The sequence below is a fragment of the Monodelphis domestica genome, chromosome 4 (assembly GCF_027887165.1).
Source record: "Monodelphis domestica isolate mMonDom1 chromosome 4, mMonDom1.pri, whole genome shotgun sequence".
NCBI classification, from domain to species: Eukaryota; Metazoa; Chordata; class Mammalia; order Didelphimorphia; family Didelphidae; genus Monodelphis; species Monodelphis domestica.
This window is the reverse complement of record NC_077230.1, coordinates 93,192,181-93,218,227: the sequence shown is the minus strand read 5'-3', so window position 1 is coordinate 93,218,227 and position 26,047 is coordinate 93,192,181. Positions and strand designations below refer to the sequence as shown.

At 37.2% G+C, this 26,047-nt stretch overlaps 1 protein-coding gene across 7 annotated transcripts in view; it reads left to right on the top strand.

Annotated features, from left to right (window-relative positions):
* Window positions 1–26,047, top strand: part of PCYT1A (phosphate cytidylyltransferase 1A, choline) — a 135,077-nt gene that overhangs the window by 24,373 nt on the left and 84,657 nt on the right. For 6 of the 7 annotated variants that reach the window (XR_008911757.1, XM_056797174.1, XM_056797171.1 and 3 more), the window contains one exon: window positions 22,337–22,457. Coding sequence is in view for 6 of the 7 variants with exons in the window: in XM_056797174.1 (XP_056653152.1) it covers window positions 22,337–22,457 (121 nt within the window). In the remaining variant the exon portion in view is untranslated. Of the gene's footprint in view, window positions 1–21,546; window positions 21,567–22,336; window positions 22,458–26,047 lie in introns of those variants that run through there. The other variant, XM_056797175.1, reaches the window with a different exon arrangement.

Below are 26,047 nucleotides of genomic sequence, written 5' to 3'. Positions count from 1 at the left end.
GCTCTTTTCCCTTGGTCTTGAATTTAGAGATTTTTTGCCTTAGGTTAGTTGTTCCCTTGGATTTCACTGATATTACTTAATGTTCTTGCCCAGAACCCTCAGTGCACTGTAGATAACATGAATAACAAAATTAATATCATTCCAAAATGGGTTTGAAAAGTCTGTCCCTTTTAGCAGTGTTCCTTTGTAAAACTTCCCAAAGGTAGTGAATTAAGGGTTCCAAATAGGATACAATGTTAAGTGCTTTATTGGCTTTGTGACTGTTGGTATACCATTTGGAAAAGTGCTGAGGGAAAAAGGATACATTGGCCTATATAGATGGATGGATGAATCAAGATTACTCTGCACTATGCTAATGCCCAGAGCTCTCCCAATTTCCATGTGGATCCCTATAGTAATCAAGCAGTTTAAAAGGTATGATTTAGATTTTCTTGGCTTTGACAAAGTGATTGTGATTATAGCTTGTCAAATTTAGATAGTTTAATTTGCAACAACTCTTTCCTGGTAATGCCATACTGGGGCTTGCTTCCTTAAATGAAATAGGAAATGGTAGAAAAGCAATAGTTTTGGTTTTAAACCTTGGCTGGGTTTTGGTGGTGTCAGACCTTGCTGACCGGTTCGACCTGAGACTAAAGAGACAGAGAGTAATGCAACAAAGCTTTATTTAGAGTTAAAGGAGGGGGTAGAGGGGGATGGGAAGCCAGTGGCAGTGGAGTGTGAGGGAGGAGAAAGTGAGAGTGGGGGGTGTAGAAGTGGGCAATCCCTTATGGGGTGGTGGTCTGGGATGAGGTAACCTAGATTGCATCTATAGGTCAAAGTGGAGTACTTGTGTCCAGTTGATTGGATGGCCATAAGTGTGTTGGGAACCATGGTCTGGGGGGTGGTGGGGTGGTGGTGGTGGTGGGAAGTTCTCAGGCCTGATAGTCAATGATGTAGGAGGTCATTTGTCTAGGCCTGACAGAAAAATCCTGATGTTTTGCCAGATTTTATTGGAGCTTTGTCTTATGGTTTAGACTGGTACTGGGGTGGGGGTGGGGGGCTATTGGTCTCAGCAGGGATTGGGGAAGGGGAGCTTTGGTGCCAGGATATATCAGGTGGTGGTGGTGGTTTTTTGTTTTAATATATGTTCATTTTGCAGTGTCAGGGTTTGTCAGAGGGTCTTGACAAACATTTGGGGGTCCTGAATGCATTAGGAGAATAAGATATAGCATTAGGAGAATAAGATATAGGGAAAAGGATGACACGTGTCAGGAGGACCAATGAAGCTGGTAGCAATCAGAGGCAAGGTTTATTGAGCACAGCTAGTATTTTATAGAGAAAGTGATGCAAGCTAAGGGATTAGGTATACTTTTTACATGGACAATGGTTAGTAATGATTTACAATCTTAGTACAATAATTTAGTTTACCTCACTGAAACTTAAACAGAGTTTTCTATAGGATAATAATTCAATATGTCAGTGTGTAACCATCTAAATGAGTTTCTCATAGAATTCTTGCACCTGTGATTTTTGGAAGAACATCTAGTATTTGTGAAGGAATTGGATTAAGTTCTCATGCTGGGGGTGGGGACAGGGTAGGGTGCAAGAAGCTACGTGTCTGGCTCTAGCTAGGTGATGGCTCTGATTTTATTGGGGCCTATTCTCACTACTGGGGGCAACAAGGATCCAAGTTCCATATGTGGGCTCTCTTGGATGAAGTTTGGAAAGACTTAGTGGAGCGTGTCCATCTGCTCTACCCCACTGCTTCTGCCTCTTAAGTGCCTTAAGTAATATGCTGCTTCCTATTAGGCCTTATTAGGAATATTGTTGAAACACTAAATAAGAAGGCAATCAATATATATTGAGGAATGAGTGAGCAGAAAGAGTCGGCTTTTGTGAACTAGAATAAGAATTCAAAAGGCAGATCTAGTCAAGAGTAAAGTCTGATTCTGAATTTTGAGGACACTCCCACTTTGGGGAAATTAACCAAAGAATTCATGAGGTAGTCTGGGCAAGGGGGCAAGCTTCTTCCTGAAACCCACAAGAATGGGGAATTTGAATGATTAAATAGGGCGACTTTTAAGGGCTGTGTAGGCTGTGATATTAAAGGGAGCACCTCACCCAGATTCCATACTTGGGCTGCCAACCTCCTTTGAGTCTTTCGTCACAGCACCTTGTGCTGCTTGTTGGCATTTGACAAAAGAAATGCCTCTTAGGGAGAAACCATGGAGGAAACAAGAAGTCCTAGCATACTTCAGTAATGTTAATTTAGAGACACTGTATATTTTGGGGCAAAACTGCTATTTCATCTCATTTAGTTTCATGAATGTAAGTGCTGTGGACAGGGAACCAGAATCATACTGTGTAGCACTGGAAAATGCCATTCCTTTTGATCCCCCTACATTGGCACCAAACAGTGGCTGTAATTCCACAACTTTTTCTTTCCTTGAGCAAACACAAAATATAAGAGTCCATTTTTCTCTTGAACACTGCTTTTCCCATCAATAAACTTTTATTAAGTTCTTACTTTGTTTAGGGCTCTGTGCTGGGAACAATGGGATATACCGTAAGAGGTATAAAGAAGTTTAAAACATGGTCACTGACCACAGAGAAGAAAATACATAAATGAATCAACATTGCTTTTCAAAACCCATTTCCTTGTTCAGGCTTGTCATTGTATCTTTTTCATGAGTGGTATCTATTGGTCACATAGATAAAGATGTGGTTTAGTGATAATTTTTCTTGGCAAACTTCCTCAAGCTCTGCCTACTTCGTTGTTATTATGATTAAAAACTGAACAGATTCCTTAGGCTGTCTGGATTTTAATAGGATTATAAATCAAGAATTGCAAGGGATCTTAAAGGACTTCTGGTTCAACCATTTTACTGATGAGTAAACTGAAAACCTGGGAGGTAGAGTGACCTGCCCAATGTCACAAAGGTGGTAAGCATCAAAGATGGCCTTTGAACTTAGGTCCTCTCACTCCAGAGCTTATAATTCTTAATTCAAAGATATTTTATTTTCTCAGTTACATGTAATAATTTTCAACATGTTTTCCAAAATTATGAGATCCAAACTGTCTCCCCTCTGGTCCCCTCACTTGGAGATGATAAGCAATTTGGGCCATACATGTGTTATCATGTAAAACACACTTCTTTATTGGTCGTTGTTATAAGCACACTCATACAAACCCCCCCTCCCCAATAAAACCATACATAAACTGATGTGAAGGATAGTATGCTTTGATCTTCGTCTGGCTCCAACAGTTCTTTCCCTGAAGGGGATAGCATCTTCCTTGTCATAAGTTCTTCAGAATTGTTCCAGATTGTTGCATTGCTGAGTGTATCCAGGTTTTCACAGTTGATCATCATACAATATTGTTACTGTGTACAATGTTCTCCTGATCCTGCTTATTTCACTCTGCATCAGTTCATGCAGATCTTTCCAGGTTTTTCTGAAATCATCATGCCTATCATTTCTTATTTTCCATCACCAACATATACCATAATTTGTTCAACCATTCCCTCAAATTTCTACAAGAATAGCTGCTATAAATATTTTGTACAAGCAGGTGACCCTCCCTTTTTTTTTAATCTCTGTGGTATACATACCCAGTAGTGGTATGCTTAATTTTATGGCCATTTGGGCATAGTTCCAAACTGTCCTCCAGTATGGTTGGATCATTTCACAACAATTCTTTGGTGTCCCAGTTTTGCCACATCCCTTCCAACATTTATCACTTGCTTTTTGTTCTATTAAAATTAATAACTCGAGGTACTTATTTCCATAGAGTTCATTAATGATCACTTGAAATAGAAAAAACAAATATGTAGAGATTTAAGCCTAATCTAATCTAACTGATCATGTGGTTCTCTACATGACTGGCTGCCTCAGCCAAGGTTCTCCATTGCCGCCTCCAAGGGAATAGAGCCTGGTCAGGTCACACCCTCACCTTTTTTTCAGGTTCTTGGAAAAATGGGATGAACTGAGTTAGCATTCCAGGAGGGGGAGGGGATGAAACTCCCTCAACACAATCCCCCGCCCCCTGTGATTTTATTGGGAGATGAGCATGTTGAAATCTCCCAGAATTACATACCTAGTCTCTCCTGTGAATTATTTCACATAACCAGCTTATACTTCTAAAGATCTTCTGGCTAGAGTTACATACAATATTGCACTTTCGAAGTGAAAATTACAATTTGGGGATAAGAGGGAAAGAAAAGAAAAGATGATCGATAGATGTATTGACAAAAAGCCAATTAGGGACAGTTCCATTTGGCATGAGAGGTTACATTCAGAATAAGTATGTTTAACCTCCTTCAGTTCAGTTCATTATATCCCAAAGTTCATTCTGGATATTTTGATGCAATGTGTGGTTTCCGCAGGCATCTTTGTGGCACCTTCTCCAAAAAGATCCGCTTTCTTGATTTAGTGTGTTGGCAAGTTTCTTTTCCTGAAATTTCTCCAAAGGATTTTAAACCTTAGATTTTAGAATAGTTACACAATTACCTCCTGAGGAGGGTGTTAACCAATATGTTAACAATACATGGCTGAGTTATGAAGTATTTGAGTCAATTATAAAAAAAAAATATCCCAATAACCCCCCCCCCCAATCCCAAATAAAAGAGCAAAAATAAAAATGAATAAATCTGTAACAGGTCCTTGAATCACCAACAAGGCCCAATTAAAGTGATTTATGTCCTACAAGCTTATAGGACAATTGTGGCGATATAACACTTTACCCATTGGCAGCCAGGACTACAGAAAAATTGCCAAACTATAAGAGAGAAGGGACTAGGTTCTGAGGTAAAAGGGAAGCATGATTCCCTGGTCTGATTTTACTTTCACTCTCAGGGATAGTGGAGCCAAAATGGAAGCCAAACTAAGGTACTTGTTGGAAACCTGGCATGAAGGAGTCATGTGTCTGAAGTTGTCAAACAGCCATTTCCTTGAATCTCAAAACAAGTCCTCTGACTTGGCACAGATCCTCAGTAATCCCACAGGGATTATTGGTCTCCTTGATCTTGTGTTTCTTGACACTGTGCAGTGGCTCTTTTGTGATCCCTTCTTCAGAAATCAGACACAATTATTAGTAAAAGTCTGATAACACTTAACAATCAATGACAGCTTTCCATAGTCTTAAGCTTTTGGGTATGCATTGATATTAGGACTAACAGATATTGTAAACATCCTTCTAAATAAAAAACATTAACACTGATTCTATGTACTTCAAGTACAAAAAAGAAAAAGAAAAAATCAGATATCCTGCTGCAAATATAAATAAAAACAATAATAATAAATTCATAGTTCACATTCCATGTGACAATGTGTTGGCCAAGCAGAAGCACAACACAAAGGTTTCTCACTCAAGAATGAGTTTTAATTCTTTTTTTAACTTGGCCATGAGCCACAGTATGTATACATGATTTTTTTTTACCAGGTAACAGCTTTTTAAAAACAGTAGTACAACTAACTATGAATGCAGATTTTAAGAAGTACCCAAATCCCCCAAATCATAAGAGCCCATTTGATGACAACTGTAAACAAACCCACTATCATTAGGATTCACATGAATCTCTATAGCCACTTGCTGTGTGTCATTTAAAAACCTTTGAAGCTTCTAAGGGTAAAAAGTTGGCTTGACAAAATATATGAGTTAAAAAGAAGATTGTGGTCGCCAATTATAAAATATTAGCCCTTAAAGCAAAACAACTGTTAACAGCTTTTATTTACAATAAGATAGAGCTATTAAAGTGGGAAATGTAGGAAGGAGGTAGAGAATTGTCTAGCCTACTTACCAACCCTAAGTGTTGCTCTGGTGAAGTCCAGCTCACCCAGCAAGCCTCTCCAGCACAGAATGCTCCAGCCCAAGACGAGTCCAGGAAAACTGCTTCCAAGAGTCTCCCTTCAGTCCAGCTCACTAACACAGAATGAATGAATCATCAGGCTGGCCTTTTTAAAGCAGTTTTCTCAACGTCACTTCCTGTTGCTCCCCCACTTAATGGGAATCAATCACAGCCCCCCAATTTGCCCAGTACTGCCAGGGATGAGGATGGGGTTGGGGGAGAGGCAGTGGCCTTTGGAGGTGTGAGATTTCTCTAGTAAGTGACTTGTGAACTCAATTACTTAATGGTTAGCTAAGTAGGAGTACTTAAAGTAATTGATTGATTAACTCAAAATAGACAAAGGGAGTATTAATTCTATCTTCATAAGCTCATGGATATTTGTCACAAGTTCTCCAAATCTAGCAAATCTTTAAACCTCAATTGAAATATTTCTAACAGAATCTATTATTGCCATCATTCCAAAATTTGGCAGAAGAGCCCAGAAAAACCTTTGTACTGCTGATGCCACTAAGAACATAGACCATTCTGGTAGAAGGGTAGAGTAAGACAATTATAAAAACATCCAACCCCATGGGAAATCCTCCTATGGATGAGACTGTAAAACCATTCAAAGGTTATCAAGCCCTATGGAAAACCCTCCTTCCTCCAGGATAAGACTATAACATCCGTAAAAGACATGTATTTATATGTTCCATCCATTGCAATGTGGAGGTGAGGAATACAATGGTGAAAATCACTTCTGGTGTGTCATCCATTACATTTTTTATAAATGTGGAGGTGGGGAATACAATAATGCACCCATGTACTTACTACTAAATGGACCCTTACCTCTTGTTATTACACACAAGTCAAACGTAGGCATATCAGTCAGAGTTAGTGGTGCTCCTAGATATCTGAAAATCACTTCTGAAGACCCATTAAAATAAATTGAGATTTTTAGCTTATTAAGTTCTCGTTACTGATACAGGTTGTAACCAATTTGATAGAGTCAATTAACAAATGTAAAAAGGAGAAAAAGGCCTTTTTAAGCTGTGGTAATATCTCATTACTGTGGGCTGGAATTATTGTCCAAGACAAAACAACACTCTGATGCATCTGGTGCATATGGATGCACCTGCATCCATAAAGATCAATGGCTTTGCCAAGGAAAAGAGTTTGTCCAACTTGTCTATGGACTTATATAATGGTATTATCCCCAGTCCAGTCATAGGAAGGGGGTACAAATAAAGACAGTGTAACAGAACGTATAGCTAATAACCAAAACACAGTAACTGAAAAAGACATAGTATAATGGAATGTTATAGATTAGATTAATATGTGAACTTAAAAACAAAATTAAATCTTAAAATAGACAATCAGCAAATATAATAAATGTGTTAGGATATCGTCACTCAGTATTAACACGAGGTACCTATGTGAGCAATGAATCCAAAAGTACTTTTCTCCAATTTTGATAACTTATGGAGTGTTTAACAGTAATTGAAATGTATCTTCCCAGGCAGGCTGAGTTCCTATGGAGTTATTGTAATTTGACCTGTAAATTCTGTATATAAGGAGCAATAGAAATGTCGTCCCCTCCCACCCCCAAGTAATGATGTGTATGCAGGAGAAAAAAACTTAGCCTGTTTGGAGGGATGCCCAAAAAGCATCTCAAATGGTGAGATGTGAAGGTCTCCCCTGGAGGGGAGAACCCCAGCCATTTCAAGTGAGTCTCAGCGCATAATTTCCCAGTCATATTTTTAAGACACCTATTCATTCTCTCTTCTTGGCCTGAGCTCTGGGAGGTGATAGGGTTTATGGAATTGGGGAGTGATCCCTAAACAAGAATAAATCTGAGACAAAATCGAATCAATAAAATAGGTTTCCCTGCCTGAATCAATTTGTGTTGATGGGCTAAAGCAAGGGACTTAAGAGCACTTTAGCAACAAAAGCTGCTGTGACCAGACAAACTTTATAATGTCCAACCTTAGGCATGGTAATAAAGTTAATTTGTAAATGCTTAAAAGGTGTGTAAGCCAGAGGATGCCCACCAAAAGCTTTGTCATGAAAAGCATATTGAGTAGGACAAACTGTACACACTTTAGAGGCTATAGCTATGTGGTTATACCAGGGGCTATCCATACCTTTTTAACAGAGTCTTCAATACCCTGAGTGCCAAAGTGACCATTCTTCTGAGTGGATAAGCATATTTGATGATAAAAATTTCTAGGCAGTAGGGGTTTTCCTTCAAAAGACATCTATACCCCATTGATCTGTTTTGCTTTAAACTTTTGTTTCCATTTTTCTACTTCCTGTTCATTATAAGAGAGAGATAAATTTCAGTCATTACTAGGTGTCTAAGTTAAAATCAATGTAAGTCCTTCTAAAACAGTGAGCTTTCCTACAGTATCTGCATGGTGCTTCCCTCTAGAGACAGGGTCAGTTCCACCTATAGGGGCAGAGCAATGAACTACAGTTGGAGCTTCATGTAGCTGGAGAGCAGAAAGCACTTCATTAATGGTCTCTGTATCTGATACAGCAGGGGGCTTCTGTTAGCAAGACTGTGGTATTATAAGAGAGGGTAAAAGCTTTCAAAATTAGTTGTAACTAAAATGGGATCATCTTCAAAGGAAAGGATCTTTTCCTTAAAGCTCTCAATGTCTCAATGTCTTGTGGAGAGAAAAGTGTATGATGGCCAATGTTCACCAAGCTCTCCTGCTTATTATAAATGGGACCATCCCCTAGAGGGAATAGACTTTCATTTGAATTATCTGTGATAATTGCTGCTTGGCCTGGGTTGTAGTGTGGGTTGTTTGGGTTGTAGTGGAGCGGGTAGGAGAAGGGGAAAGAGTGGGTGAGTGAAGAGAAAAGAATTGGTCAGGGGGTGGGGAAGCAGGTTGAAAGGATTTGGGGGGGAAGGGGATGGGGTTGGGAGGAGATCAAGGTTGGTGGCTAGGAAGAGCTAGGATAGACTAGGTCGGGGCAGGGAGGAGAGGGGGAGACATAGTAAGATGGGGTTGAGAAGAGACATAATAGGATGGGTGATGTTGGTCAGGGGAAGGAGGGCATGGAAAGGAATAGCCAAGAGAGTGAGAAGGATGGTTTGGGTAGGAATAGGGAAGGTGGGTGGGGACTGGGGTAGCAAGGAGGAAGAAACTCTCCAGGGTAAGGTCAGTGGGATTGAGAGTCAGATGGTAAGTGAGGGTAGAGAAGTGGATAGAGAGGAAAGGAGATGGGAGGAGTTGGGGATGAGTGAGGTCTGATAGGGGAAGGGGGGTAGGAGAAACTTCCTCACAGTTCAGGTGGGAGGATGATAGGGTGTTTTTCTTGCTATATCTAATCAAGGGTTTAGGAGGAGCTACTGAAGGAGTTAATCCAAAAGGGTCTGGATCTCTAAAAAGAAAGGCCTTCTGTGCTAGGTGGGGTCAGGATCTAGGGGCCCATGGGAGATCCTCACAGCCAGGATCGTGGAAATCCCTTGGGTTTGTTAGTCTGGAGCCAGGCGGGGGTGGGGGTATATAGCATGGGTTTGCTGCTCTCAGAGTGGTGGCTGTACTGAACTGAGCACACAGGGAGTTAAGAACTGTGTTAGCTCCAAGCTGAAAGTCTGTAGTTTCCCAGGGGGAAAAGGGTTGAGGGTGCTGCACAGGGGATCACCCAAAGTCTGTCAGGTGGGGGGGGGGGTGCAGGGAGCCAGGGGTCTGGAAAGGATTAGAAGTTCTTGCTATATTCCAGAGCCTCTTGGGATCCACATGGATTTTTAGGGCAGCTTTAGCTTAAGTGCACCAAGCACAAACCTCAAGGCTTGGGCTCCTTTCTCCAAAGCCCCACTCTCATCTAAGCTAAGGGAGGGGACATGTGGGGGAGTTTCTTACCAGAGTAGCTGGTGCAGTGGCCATTTTGGCAGGGGCAGCAGCAGTGGGCATCTTTGGGAGGGCAGCAGTGGCAGCACTGGTAGTGGTGGAGGGAAAACCACAAAAAAATGGCTTTGCACCAGCAAATCTAACCTATCCCTTACTCTATACTAAGAGGCTTTCTTAAAAGAAAATTAAGAATTCTTTTTCCATAGTGGTTGCCAAAAATTGTTAGATTAAAATGTAAAAGTATAGGTATTTATTTCCATCGAGTTTATGAATAATCACTTGAAATAGAAAAAAACAGATATGTAGAGTTTTAAGCCTAACTGCCTCCAAGGGAATAGAGCCCGGTCTGCGTAACACTTTTTTTTTTCACGTTCATGGACGCAGCACTGGGTCAGCAATCCAGGAGAGGAAGAGGGTGAAACTCCCTCTACACACTTTACTGTTATATTGACCAAATTTTATAGGTATGGCATGGTACCTCTGTATTGTTTTAATTTGAATTTCTCTAATCAAGAGTGATATGGAACGTTTTTTCCTATGATTATTGATAGCTTTGATTTATTCATCTGAAAACTGCCTATTCCTATATCCTTTGACCATTTATCATTTGGGGAATGATGTGGATTCTTATAAATTTGACTTAGTTCTTTATATATTTGAGAAATGAGAGAAATTTGTTATTAAAATTTTTTTTAGCTTGTTGCTTCCCTTCTAATCTTAATTGCATTGAGTTTCTTTGTACAAGACATTTTAATTTAATATAATCAAAATTATTCATTTTATATCTTGTAATGTTCTCTGTCTCTTGTTTGGTCATAAGTTCTTCCCCTCTCCACAGATATGATAGGTAAACTATTCTATGTTCTATTAATTTACTTACTCTTTATGTTTAAATCATATACCCATTTTGCCATATCTTGGTATAAGGCATGAGATATTGACCTAGTTTTTACCATACTGTTTTCCAATTTTCCCAGCAATTTTTATCAAGTAGTGAGTTCTTATTCCAAAAACTAGGATCTCTGGGTTTATCAAATACTAGATTGCTGAGATCATTTACTCTTAATCTGTTCCATTGATCTACTCTTCTGTTTTCTTAGTCAGTACCAGATTGTTTTGGAAATTACTGCTTTGGTTTAAGATTTGGTACTGCTAGGCCACTATCCTTCACATTTTTCTTTTTATTTAAAAATTTTTATTTAATTAATTTAGAATATTTTTCCATGGTTATATGATTCATGTTCTTTCCCTTCCCTCCTCCCATCCTGCCTCCCATAGCCAGCGAGCAATTCCACTGGGTTTTACATGTGTCGTTGATCAAGACCTATTTCCATATTATTAATATTTGCACTAGAGTGATCATTTAGAGTCTACATCCCTAATCATATCCCCATCGACCCATGTGATCAAGCAGTTGTCCTGGATCATTGCATTGCTACTAATAAAGAAGTCCATTACATTCGATTCTGCCATAGTGTATCCGTCTCTGTGTACAATGTTCTCCTGGTTCTGCTCCTTTCATTCTGCATCACTTCCTGGAGGTTGTTCCAGTCTCCATGGAATTCCTCCACTTTATTATTCCTTTGAGCACAATAGTATTCCATCACCAACATATACCACAATATGTTCAGCCATTTCCCAATTGGAGGGCATCCCCTCATCTTCCAAATTTTTGCCACCACAAATAGAGCACAGCTATAAATATTTTTGTACAGGTCTTTTTCCTTATGATCTCTTTGGGTTATAAACCCAGCAGTGCTATGGCTGGATCAAAAGGCAGACAGTCTTTTAGCGCCCTTTGGGCATAGTTGCAAATTTCCTTCCAGAATGGTTAGATCAATTCACAATTCCTCCAGCAATGCATTAATGTCCCAATTTTGTCACATCCCCTCCAACATTTATTACTTTACTGTCATGTTAGCCAATCTGCTAGGTGTGAGGTGGTACCTCAGAGTTGTTTTGATTTGCATTTCTCTAATTATAAGAGATTTAGCACACTTTTTCATGTGTTAATTGATCATTTTGATTTCTTTATCTGAAAATTGCCTATTCATGTGCCTTGCCCATTTATCAATTGGGGAATGGCTTGATTTTTTTGTACAATTGATTTAGCTCCTTATAAATCTGAGTAATTAGAGCTTTGTTGGAGATTTTTGTTATAAAATTTTTTTCCCAATTTGTGATTCCCTTCTAATTTTAATTGCATTGATTTTGTTTGTACAAAACCTTTTTAATTTGATGTAATCAAAGTTATTGATTTTACATTTTGTAATATTTTCTAGCTCTTGCTTGGTCTTAAAATCTTTCCTTTTCTATAGATCTGACATGCGTACTAGTCTATGTTCACCTAATTTACTTATAGTTTCCTTCTTTATATTCAAGTCATTCACCCATTCTGAATTTTTCTTGGTGTAGGGTGTGATATGTTGATCCAAACCTAATCTCTCCCATACTGTTTTCCAATTTTCCCAGCAGTTTTTGCCAAATAGTGGATTTTTGTCCCCAAAGCTGGGGTCTTTGGGTTTATCATACACTGTCTTGCTGAGGTCATTTACCCCAAGTCTATTACACTGATCTTCCCTTCTGTCTCTTAACCAGTACCATATTGTTTTCATGACCACTGCTTTATAGTACAGTTTAAGATCTGATACTGCTAGGCACCACCTCCACATTTTTTTTCATTATTTCTCTTGATATTCTTGATCTTTTGTTCTTCCAGATGAATTTTGTTATTATTTTTTCTAATTCTATAAAAGTGTTTTAGTAGGTTGATTCATATGGTGATGAATTAAAAAAATAATTTAGATTGGATTGTTATTTTTATTATATTAGTTTAGCTTACCCATGAGCAATTAATGTCTTTCCAGTTGTTTAGATCGAACTTTATTTGTGTGAAAAGGTGTTTTGTAATGTGTTCATATAATTCTTGCATTTGTGGTGAATGAATTCCCAAATATTTTATATTGTCTAAAGTGATTTTAAATGGAGTTTTCTAACTCTTGCTGCTGATTTTTATTGGAAATATATAGAAATACTGATGATTTCTGTGGGTTTGTTTTGTATCCTGCAACTTTGCTAAATTTATTAATTATTTCAACTAGTTTTTTAGGTGATTTTCTAGGATTCTGTAAGTATATCATCATATCATCTGCAAAGAGTGATAGATTGGTTTCCTTATTGTCTGTTTTATTGTAAGATTTTTACATCAATTTTAAATAGGGAAATTGGTCTGTAATTTTCTTTCTCTCTTTTTGGTTTTTCCTGGCTTGGGTATCAGCATCATATTTGTCATAAAAAAAATTTGGTAGGACTCCTTTGCTTATTTTGCCAAATAGAACAGAATAACTGGTAATAATTGCTTTACCTCTTCATTTTTGATACTAGTTATTTGATTCTCTTCATTTTTTAAAAATCAAATTACCTAGTACTTTTATTTTATTTGGTTTTTTTTTCATAGAACCAACTCTTATTTATGAGTTCAGTAATCTTTTACTTTCAATTTTATTTCTTCATTGATTTTTTTTTAGTATTTCCAATTTAGTCTTTAATTGGGAATTTTAAATGTCTTCTTTTTCTAGTTTTTTTTAGTTGCATGCCCAATTCAGTGATCTGCTTTTTATTTGCCTTTCCATGAACCCTCATTGATTAAGCTTTTTATCTCATTATGATCTGAAAAAGTTGCATTTATTATTTCTGCTTTTCTGCATTTGATTGTGAAGTTTTTATGCCCTAGTACATGGTCAGTTTTTGTGTATATACCACGTGCCTACTGAAAAGAAGGTATAGACCTTTTTTATCCCTATTCAGTTTTCTCCAGAAATCCATTAAATCTAACTTTTCTAAAACTTCATTCAGTTCCTTTACTAGGCTAGGCAATGGGGGTTAAGGGATTTGCCCAGCCACACAGCTAAGATGTATCTGAGGTCAGATTTGAAATTGGAGACTTCCTGTCTCCAGTCCTGGTTCTATATCTATTTGTTTTTGTTTTTTTAATTTTTATTTAATTAGTCAATTTAGAACCTTATTCTTTGGTTACAAGAATCATATTCTTTCCCTCCCCTCTCCCCACCCCTTCCCATAGCTGACACACAATTCCACTGGGTTTTAGATCAGACTTTTTTTTTGTTCTTGATCAGACTGGTTCTATTAAGTGCCCCACATATATTACTTTAGAAATTGTTCTGTTTGTACTTCCTTTGGTCAGTTTTCTTCTCTCAATTTAAAAAAATATTTCAATAGCCCTTTTTAAAAAATAACTATTGTTGTGGGCAGCAGGGTGGCTCAGTGAATTGGGAGCCAGGCCCAGAGATAGGAGGTCCTGAGTTCAAATTTAGTTTCAGACAGTTCCCAGCTTTGTGACTTTGGGCAAGTCCCTTAACCCCCATTGCCTAGCCCTTACCATTCTTCTGCCTTAGAATACCCAGTATTGATTCTAAGACTGAAGGAAAGGGTTTAAAAAAAAAACCAAAAACTATTGTTAATCTTCCCCATTAAAAAGCTTAGAGAAAGAAAAACAAAAAACATTGTAACAATTAAGTATCAGGCAAGACAAATACATGAAGAGGCTATGTATAAAAATGTCTGTCTCTTTCTGCAGCTTTATTTCTTTGATAGATGAATAACAAGCTTCATTATATGTCCCCTGGAGTCTTGGTTATTTGTCATTGTACTGATAAGCTTTCTCCAGTCTTTCAAACCTGTTTTTCTGCACAGTGTTTTTGTCTTTACATAAATTGCATCAGTTCATACTACCCAGGATTCTCTGAAATTTAATCTTGTTATTATTTAGGGAGTGTATTCATAAACCAGTTTATTTAGTCACTTTCAAATTGATGGACACTCCCTTAGATTCTAGTTCTTTTTTCCTTTTAGTTACTGTCCCACTCAACACCCTGGTTTATTTTTCTAGTGATTATTCTTAGTTAGAAATCTTCCTGGGGGGGGGGGGGGCAACTGAGTGGCTAAGTGGATTGCGATCCAGGCCTAGAGATGGGAGGTCCTGGGTTCAAATATGACCTTAGACACTTCCTAGCTGTGGGACCTTGGGCAAGTCATATTTAACCCCCATTGCCTAGCCCTTATCGTTCTTCTGCTTTGGAAACAATACTCAGTATAGACTCTAAGATGGAAGTTAAGGATTTAAAAAATTTTATTCTCCTCTTTATCCCTACTTATTATCCATTTGATGTATATTTATACTGTAGAAAGGAAACTAGAAATAAGTTCTGAACTTTTTGCCACTGTGTTGGAACAAGCAAGAGTGGGAATATCAAGAGAGAAGAAATTGTCAAGACTGACAGTTGGTGGAGGAAGGGACAACGGGGAGTGGCAGTTGTATCTTGCGACTAGCACTTCCTGCCTGTTGGGCTTTTACTTCTGTCCTGGTATTGATGGTGGGAGGAGCGTTGGCTTCTCAGTCTGGATTAGGAGTACCTCTACTTGCTTCAGCCTAAAGACACGGGCCCAATCAGCTCTGAAGGTTAGAACTTTCCTTGGTTGCTTGCTGTCTACTGCTAAGATTCTGAATTTGACAAAGCTAACACAGATATAGAGTAGATGGGCGTGGGAGAAACCCTCCACCAGCCTGTGAAGCTGGGCCTCAGCTCCAAGCTGAGGAAGACTCCAACCTTATTTAGGGACATCCCTCGTCCCTCTTTCCTGATACCTCTCCCATCCAAACTGGTTATTAAACTTTATCTTATTTTAATTCGCAGTCAGATAAGTGGACTATCTTTTCTGGGGCATAAAGGGAGCTGAACATCAGTTCAGTCATTCAAAGACAAATGTTCCTTATCGGACCCCTGCTGCTGCTGCCTCTTGGAAGGGGGCATCACTCATCTTTGTCTCACCAGCAGCAATATTCCCTCTCTCTCATCAACTCCTCCATACCCTGCTACAAACCTTCCTTATCCCCCCTCCCCCCCGTTCTTCATATCCTCCCCATCTCTCTCAATAAATATAACAATACCAGACCATGTGTGCAAGTGATAAATTCTCCTTTGTCCATTTCAGATTAGAGTGAGGTTCATTTTATGCCTGTTTTCCCCATCCCTTCCTCCATATTGGTTACTTTTCTTATGTAGCAAATTCCACCTTCTTCCTCCTTTGTACACTGGTATATTTCCTTCACTCCTTCCTCCTCCCTCCTTTACAACATTTAGAACTAGACCTCTTGTTTTTCTTATTAAACTCCCTCAGTACTCTTTGAAGACACTGAAGTTCTGAAGAGACACTTTTTCTTCTCTTACTATTAGAATCTTAATGCTGTATCATCATATAGCCCCTTACAATTGCTCAAATAAATTTGCCTTTCTAGGTTTCACTGGATTCTTCCTTTATTCTTTTCACAGTTCCTATTTAGCTCTGGCTTTTTCATGGAAGATGGTTAAAAATGCCTTATTCCATTAAAGATCCATTTTTTTTAACTTCAGCTTTGCAGTGTTATTGTTTTCTCTTGTCTATTCTTTGCCATATTTACTGAATTTGGAAATTTTGTATTTTAAGCTCTCCTCTTGTTTACAGTAAAAGCCTCCAAAAGTCTTGTGTAGTTTCTTATACTTGAATTTCTTCTTCTCTATATGTCTCATTCTGCACTTCTCTTCAGAAGTGGGGGGTGGGGTGGGACATTCATCATTTATCCTCTAGCTTTGTGATTGATCATTTCATTGATCAGAGTTCTTAAGTCGTTCACAGTTGTTTTCCTTTACATTCTTGTAAATGTATAAATTGTTTTGTTGGTTCTGCTCATTTCATTCTGAATCTATTCATGTTTTCCCAAGTTTCTCATAAATAGTGCATCTCATAATTTTTTATGGCACAATAGAAGGTCATTACATTTATATATCATTCTTTGTTCAGCCATTTCTCTTTATTCAGGCAACCCCTTAGTTTCCAGTTTTTTGTTATAACAAAAAGAGCAGCTAAAACTTTCTACATATGTATCCTTTGTCTGTTTCTTTGGTCTCTTTGAGGCATATGGCAAAAATTGCAATTTTCTCAGAGTGATATGATGTATTTTTGTTATTTAGTTGTTGCAGTTCTGTACAACTGTTTGTGACCTCATTCAGGATTTTCTTGCAAAGACACTAGAGGTTGTCATTTCCTTCTCTGGCTCATTTTAAAGATTAGGACACTGAAGCAAATAGGGCCAAGTGACTTGCCCAGGGTTACACAGCTAGGGAAGTGACTGAGGTAAGATTTGAACCTAGGACCTCCCATCACCAGGCCTGGCTCTCAATCCCCTGAGCCACCAAGATACCCCTGGCTTAGTGTCAGGTCCCACCTGACAATAGTTAGGGTCCTTGAAGACATGTAAGAAAAATGATATGTATGCCGCGGGGTCAGGAGGGTTGTGATGTGGATGGCAATCAAGGCACTTTATTGAAAGTCACATCCTCATTTATAAAGGGAGAAATACAGGCTGGAGTTTTTGCCCAAACTATCCATACACATGGTAACAGGCAATGTTTACATGGTAACAGGTAATGAGAGACTTTAAGCGACACAATGCAATGCCATACATCAGTGGCTTTCTTTTTTTTTTTAATTTAGAATATTTTCCATGGTTACATGATTCATGATTTCCTCCCGAAGCTGACAAGCAGTTTCCTATTAGTGATTTTCTAGGGTATATCTCATATAGGGACTGGAGGATCAGGGAGGTGTCCATAGGTTACATGATATATACACAAGGATTTGCCTTGGTTACATGATACATACAGGTGAATTTGCCTGGCTTACTCTAGGGGTAGTGAACACAAACATAACTTAGATGCAGAAGGAGAAAAAGGAGTAGAAATGTGTCTGGGGACTTTCTGCTCTATGGGCCTGAGCTTTGCTGAGAGTCTTTGGACCTGAGGGTCTCAGCCTGCCACATTTCCTCCCTTTTTTGGTGAGCCACCACAACTTAGATTTTTTTTTTTCTGGGCTATACATTTAATTATCAAGCAAAATGTATTTCCACATTATTCATTTTTGAAAGTGAATAATATTATAAAACCAAAACTTCATTATGTATGGAAATTAAAAAGTGATAAATCATATGTTTTTATCAGCATTTCTACTCCAACAGTTCTTTTTCTAGAGGTGGATAGCATTCTTTTTCATAAGTCCTCCAGAATTGTCCTGTATCATTTTATTTTGTTAGTAGCCAAGTCTATCACATTTGATAGTCCCACAACATTTCAGTTAATATGTATAATGTTCTCCTGGTTCTGCTTATTTCACTCTGCATTAATTCATGTAGGTCATTCCAGTTTTTTTCTGAAGTTATCCTGTTTCATCATTCCTCATATCACAGTAGTATTCCATCACCATCATATATCACAATTTGTTCAGCCATTCCCCAATTGAGGGGACATCCCTTTAGTTTCTAATTCTTTGCCACCCCAAAAAGTGCAACTATAAATATATATATATTTTTAAACCCTTACCTTCCGTCTTGGAGTCAGTACTGTGTATTGGCTCCAAGGCAGAAGAGTGGTAAGGGCTAGGCAATGTGGGTCAAGTGACTTGCCCAGGGTCACACAGCTGGGAAGTGTCTGAGGCCAGATTTGAACCTAGGACCTCCCATCTCTAGGGCTAGCTCTCAATCCACTGAGCTACCCAGCTGCCCCCTAACTATAAATATTTTTATACAAACAGGTCCTTTCCCATTTTTTTTTAAAGCTCTTTGGGATACAAACCTAGTAGTGGTATTGCTGAATTGAAAGGTATACATTCTTTTTTTAGCCCTTTGGCCATAATTCCAAATTGCCTGGCCTAGATTTTTAAAAGTAAAAGCTTTTATTTTTAGAGCTTGACACTAAAATCAGAGTTAAGGTCTGCTTTCTCTATATTGATTCATGAATTATTTTATTTATGGAAGATTGAGAGAACAGTTCTCCAAAGAGATACTAAGCTGAACTATAAATGCAGTTAGGTACTACCATTTAATTGAAGATTCAAGAGATGTTCTTGCAGGTTAATAATTATGCAAATGGTTACCATGATTCTTTGTGTGTGGGAAAAATTATCTTGATTTTAAACAAATAATTCTTGTCTTTTATCTTCTATTCCCAATGAATAGAAGGCTTTTTAAAAAAAATTATGATTCTTTGTCTAGTTCAGTTTCTGTTTGTTTCAACTCTACTTACATGGTCTAAAGACCAAAGAAAAGAATTGGTTCCAGACTGTCTTTTATTTTATCTATAATGAGGATATGCTAGACACTTTCCCAGTAAGATCAGGAATGAAGCAAGGAGATTATCCCATATCACCACTATTATTCAGTATTATACTAGAAATGCTAGCTATAGTAGTAAGAAAAGAAAATAAATGGACAGAATTCGAATTGGCAATGAGGAAACAAGACTATCACTCATTTCAGGTAATATATACCTAGAGAACCCTAGTCAACTAAAAAACTATTTGAAATAATCAACAACTTTAGCAAAATTGCAAGATATAAAATAAACCTATATAAATCATCAACATTTCTGTATTTTATCAACAAAGTCCATCAGGAAGAGACAGAAAGAGAAATTCCATTGGAAATAAGTATAGGCATTATAAAATACTTGGGAATCTTTGTGCCAAGGCAAACCCAGGAACTATATGAACACCATTATGAAACACTTTTCACACAAATGCAGGGCAGCTAGGTTGCATGGTGGATAGAGTAATGGACCTGGAATCAAGAGGATTCATCTTTTTGAGTTCAGTCTTACCTCAGACACTTTCTAGATGTGTGACTTGGCAAGTAACTCAACCCTGTTTGCCTTCTTTTCCTAATCTGTCAATTGAGTTGAAGAAGGAAATGGCAAATTACTCCATATCTTTGTCAGGAAAACCCTAATGAGCTCAGGAAGAATCATGTGATTGAAAATTACAGAACAACTTTCACCCAAATCAATTTAGAGCTAAACTGTTGGAGAATTCATTGCTTATAGGTAGACTGAGTCAACACAATAAAGAAATTTTTAGGGAGCTAGAGAAATAAATAATAATTCATTTGGAAGAAGGAAAGGTCAGGAATATCAAATGAAAAAAACATGATGGAACGTGACCTGGCAGTACCAGATCTAAAACTATATTATGAAGTGGTAATCATCAGAACAATCTGGTATTGGCTAAGAAATAGAGTTGGGGGGAATCGGCGGAATAGGTTAGGTATACAGTGCACAATAGTAAATGACTAATAATTTGATGTTTGACAAACTCAAAGAACTAAGCTTTGGAGGCAAGAACTCATTATTTGACAAAAGTTGTTGGTAAAACTGGAAAGCAGTTTAGCAGAAACTAGGTATTAGACCAACATCTCATATCATATCCTGAGATAAGGTCAGAATGAGTTAATGATTTAGACATAAAGGTTGATATAATACACATAAGTTAGGAGAGCATGGAAAATTTTACTTGTTAGATCTATGGAAAAGGGAAGAATTTATGACCAAACAAGAGATAAGAGAATGTTTTGGGATATAAAATAGACAATTTTGACCACATTAAAATTAAGTAGATTTTGCACAAACAAAACTAGTGTGGCCAAGATTAGAAGGAAACTGGGAAACTGGGGGGAAATTTTTATAGCAAATTTCTCTGACAAAAGCAGAACTGAATCAAATTTATAAGAATATAAGTAATTTCTCAGTAAATAAATGGTCAGAAAATATGAACCTATCTGTTTTTTAGCCTTGACTCATGATAACTCTAGGCATGAAGAGTTAGAACACATTTTTATAAAATTTGCCTACTTACTGCTACTTGGATTTGGTTAAGACATATTCCTTAGGGAAGATTTGTTATTGGCAATCTGACATTTTCTATCTGGTATTCAGTAATAATAATAATAGCAAGCATTTATATAGTGCTTACTATGTGATGGGCACTGTGGTAAGTGCTTTAAAATTATCTCGTTAATGTAACATTGCTTTGAGATGACAGGCAAATAACTGGGTAAGAAAATGAATTCTTTCCCTTTCTTGAGAGGCAGGAAAATCTGGATTCAGATCTTAACTCTGAGATTAGTTGTGTGACTCTAGGAAAATCATTTACTATCTCTAAGCCTTATTTTCCTCATCTGTAAAACGAAGGTGTCTGACTTGATTATCTTTAAGGTCTCTCCTGGTGCCCCTGAATTTGTGGTCATTTAGAATCCTTTTATGTTAAAGAATTTGTGCTCTGTTATCTGGCTGGTTGGTATTAATGAGTCAGTTTTTCAAACAGAAAAACATTTAATCTGGACATAAATTAACTTTAATTTACCCTTAGTAAGGATTACTTAATATTGAAACTCAGAATCGGCTGCCAAGAGAAGTATGTCAAAGATAAATTTCACCTGTTTCATCATCTTGCCTGGCCCATACAACCTTTGATAATTGTGGCATAGGTTGCTGATTCATGTTGTAGCCTGGTATCTTTGTTGTTTGTTTGAGGCTATGTTTTAGTGAATATTTGGATTTTTTCCTCCCTCCCATTCTTATAATCACCTCTGCTTCTTCTTTTTACATTAAAGCTTCTTGGGTTCTAAGACCTTTTTTTTTTCTTTTGCCTGTAGCTAGCCCAGTATAGTTGTGTCATAATAAGCATGTCTTCTGTTTTGGTAGTCCAGGGAATGCCCAGAATGAGCAGGAACAGTTTAGGCTTAAGGGAGAAAGGGGAATCTAGGGAATAAATGTTGAATAGTATAGGCAGTAAGGGAAAAATGTATGGCGACAGGAATTGTTATCTCAAATGTATATTTTTTATTGTCCATAGCATCTACCATTGTTCTATGTCAATCATGGAAACTCAGTGAATCCTTATTGAAGGGAGGTTGAAGGGGAGAGAGATATGTGGATCTACATATATTACAATGAACCTATGCTACTAATCAGTAGTTAATGTAATATTGATAATTTTATTTCTTCCTATTGAAAATGTAAGTTTATTCTTTCATAATGGAATCTTTCTCTTTTTTCTTTTTTAGTATCTGTTTTTTAGGTTAGCTTTTGTTACACGAGGCTTTGTTTCAAACCCCTCTTAAGTTATGAAGCCCTAGATTAAAGAAGTTATTTACAATTTGCTTTACCTTTGCCTCAGAGTATTTCTTCACTATCAGTAATGGAGGGGGGAGGATTCTCAGGATATAAAAATTGAATTAGAGTGGGACATTTGTCAAAAGATAGCCCCAGTGACTAGATTGCAGATGTCTCAGTTTGTTCTTATACTTTGAGGGTTGGGTGGGCTGGGGCCTTTCTACACCAGATTAATCTCTCCAAACTTCTCTTGAGCCTCCCATAGCTCCAGAGTTCACCTTTCATAGAAATAAGCAATATTAGAGGTTATGTAATTTTCCTTTTAAGCCAAAGAATTCCAATTTTTTGACCTGCAGTGACTGTGAATTCAGTGTTCTTACAAGAATGCTTTTGACCTATAATACACAGTATATATTCTGCATTCAAATAGAATTGAAGAGAGTGGGAAGGGAATAAAGGGTTGACTACTTTTTCAGGAGCATCATTCACTATTTCTCTCAGATACTGTGCCTTATTAAGTATTACCGTTTGTACCAAATGAAACTGGATATTTTGTAGAAAGGTACACATTGAAGTTAACCATTTGCTGGGTATACCTAATGTTATCACTTAAATATTAGCTTTCTTTTTCTTCCCCAATAAAAAGGAAATCTCTTTCCTTTTCTGTGTCCAGGTTAGACAAAAAAGATGAACAGGGTTCAGCCAAGTTGAATTCAAGGAAGAGGAGGAGAGAATCAAGTGGATCCAATGGGTCAGCAGAAGAGGTCATTGCCAAAGTATCTCGCAGCTCATTTGTAAGTAAACAAAAGGATTTTATGGTTTGACATCTCTTGCCTTCTGGATGAATTGATATAGCATTGATGAAATTGTAGTTGCTTAATAAAGTAATAAGAAGATGGCTTATCCACACAGTTGTTGGAAGGCTTGTTCTGTATATGCTAGTGTAGTAATTTAGTTGAGCTGCTTAAAAAGTGCAAAGGAAGGAATGTTGGAAAAGTTTGGGGGTGTTAGGAACATATTTTGGTCCAGTAGCAAACATCAGTTAATGAAATGGGGGAAATGGGTTCTAATCAGCATATCTAATATCTAATCTAATAACAACATGTCTACCACATTTAGGATTTTCCTCATAACCCCATATACCTTTCTAGTGAAGTCAATTCTTATACCTAAATTCCTCTCCCCTTTACTGCAAAAATAGAATCAGAGTTCTTATTTGCTGCTTCTTACCCCCAAACCTTCTTTCATTCATACTTTTCAAGTGTGTCTCACATGGGAAACTACACCTAAGACTACTTCCCAAGCTTCCTACGCTACATTATCTCTGTAAGATTTCATCCATCCTTTTTTCAGAAAGACAATCAAAAGAACCCTCACAATGATTGAAGTTATCAGTACTTTTTATTTTCCCATTTTTATTGTGCTTTACTTACTTAGAACTGGTCCCCTTTAGAGGTATATCATGAGTACTAATTTTTGATTTACTACTGAAAAATCAAGACTAATACCTTGAAATGATAAAGTGCCTTAGAAGTCTAGTAAATGAATATTAAAACTATTTAAGCTATTGTTGTCCAAAATAGAGGTTTAGTCAAGCCATTTCCCAGTTGACAAATGGTCAAGGGATATGAATAGGTAGTTCTCAGAGGAAGAAATCAAAGCTATCAATAATTATATGAAAAAATTTTCTAAATTTCTCTTGATTAGAGAAATGGAAATAACCTAACAGATTGGCCAATATGACAGTAAAGGAAAACAACAAATATTGAAGGGGATATGGCAAAATTGGAACACTAATGCATTGCTGGTGGAATTGTGAATTGACCCAACCATTCTGGAAGGCAATTTGGGATTATACCCAAATGCTTTGAAAAGAATGCATTCCTTTTGATCCAGCAATACCACTACTAGTTCTGTATCCCAAAGAAATTTTTAAAAATGGGGATGGACTTGATTGGACAAAAATATTTATAGCTGTACTTTTTGTGGTAGTAAAAATTAGAAATGGAAGGGATATCCCTCAATTAGGGAATGGCTGAACAAATTGTGGTATATGATGGTGATGGAATAAGAAATGATGAAACAGTTGATTTCTGTAAGAACTGGAAGGACCTACATGAACTGATGCAGAGTGAAATAAGTAGAACCAGGAGAACATTATATACAGTAACTAAAACTGTGGGACGATCAAATGTAACAGACTTTGCTGCTAACAATACAGTGATCCAGGACAATTCTGAGGGACTTATGAAAAGGATGGTACTCACATCTAGGGAAAGAACTGTTGGAGTAGAAATACAGAAGAAAACATGATTTATCACTTGTTTATTTGGGGTTTTGGTTTTAAAAGATTACTCTGTTACAAAAATGAACTATGGAAATATGTTTTGAGTAATACATGGAAAACCCACTGGAATTGCTTGTCAATTATGGGAGAGGGGAGGGAGACAACATGAATCATGTGACCTTGGAAAACTTATCTGTATATTTGTTATTGGAATAAAATAAAACAAAAATTAAAAAATAATAAAAAACAAAATAGAAATTTAGAGTGGGAGGGTTACAAGAGGACTTTTTTTTTGCTACAGGTTACAATATAGTTTATAGTATAATTTTTTTTGTTGGTGATGATGGCAAAACTGAAGATTATGTTAATGGATTTTCCCTCTCTGTTCTCTTCTGGTGTTTAGCATTTGTTGTAATTTTGAAAGGAAAAAGGAATTAGGGATTATATTTTTTTTGGTACAGAATTGTTGTTGGTGTGGGGAAAATAGCAAACCCTTCAGAAACAGAAAAACAGAAGCTCTTGGGATCATATGATTGTAGATTTAGAACTAGAAGAGAATGTAAAGGTCAGAATCCAACTCTATTATTTTGCAGAATAGGAAACTGAAGGTAGAGACATTTAGTGACTTGCCTAGCATCACATAGCTGGTGTGTCTGAGACAGTATTTGAATTTAGGTCTTCCTAACCTGGCACTGTCTACTATACTAGTCAAGTGTTCATAAGTTAAAAAAAGAACTAAGGGTATCAGATGGGACAGTATTATGCCCATTCTGAACTTGTAGGTCCAAATTATAGAAATCCAAAGTTAATTGTGGTGCTGAAGAAAGAGCCTACATGACAGAGCGGATGTATTCTCTGGAGTTGTTTGGTTAAAAAGACACAAACCCAAAAGGTATTTTTATTTTTGTCGTTCCTGTGATTGAATCTCTTCGATAGCATGTTAAAAAAACAACAAACCCAAAGTAACAAGCCTAAGTAAATAAAACCTTGTAAATAAACAAAGAAAATTGTATATAAATCCTTTATCTAGGTTGTAAATTGTTAATCATTTGAGAATGATGATGGCTTTATTACTTGACAAGGCAGAACAAAATTAATAATTTTGAAATTATTTCTCTTTACTCTTATACTAAAGACTTACTCTCATGCTTTAATTCAGATATGAAAATGAGAATTCTTAAAACCATTGTAGCATTGTACCATTGTAGCATATGCCTTAGTGGGCATGGTAATGGATTTATGGGCCCAATTTGAAATAGCCCAATCAAATTAAATTTGGAGAGACTTATCACCAGGTTGACCACTAATGACCGCCAGAAGATTGATCACCAATGATATTAGAATGTTTCTGACTCGAGCAACTCAAGAGACTTCAGACATGTGGAGTACCTACTTAATTAATCTTTTCAAGTATTGAAGTGTAAGTTAATATAATATTTGAGGTCATTGAGAGCTCCATTACTACCTATTCTATTCTTTTTTTCTCTTGACTCATTTGCCTCTAGTTATTTGTATAATTCATATGACTTTCCCCTTATATTTTTGGGGAAAAAAACTGAAACTCAGTTTCTTGTGGTGTAATCTCCACTGGGCAGTGTTAAAGGGAAGGTAATCGATATTTTCTGGGGCAAATAGATGAATAATTTTCCTTCATCATACTACCATCAGACCATACAATTAAAGATCAACCACTGTCTCCCTTCTACTTTACCTGCTGCCTGTACATATTAAAATTGGGTTGCTGTTATAGAATACAAACTTAATTTCTGATGAATGAAATGTTATACAGTGGTATTTCCTGGATGTCCCTGAATAAGCCAAGTGCCATTTCCATAGCCAGGAAGTTACATGTTTTCCCTCTTCATGTTAATGAACCTAAGATTATTAGTTACAGCTGAGTGAAGATGGTCCTTTAAACTAGAGGTTCTTAACTTGGGGTCAGTGAACTTGTTTTTTTGTGAAAGATTTTGACAACTATATTTTAGTGTAATTGGTTTCCTTGTAATCTTATGTATTTTATTTTATGCATTTAAAAACATTCTGAGGAGTCAGGCTTCACCATACTGCTAATGGGGAGCACCACACACAAAAAAGATA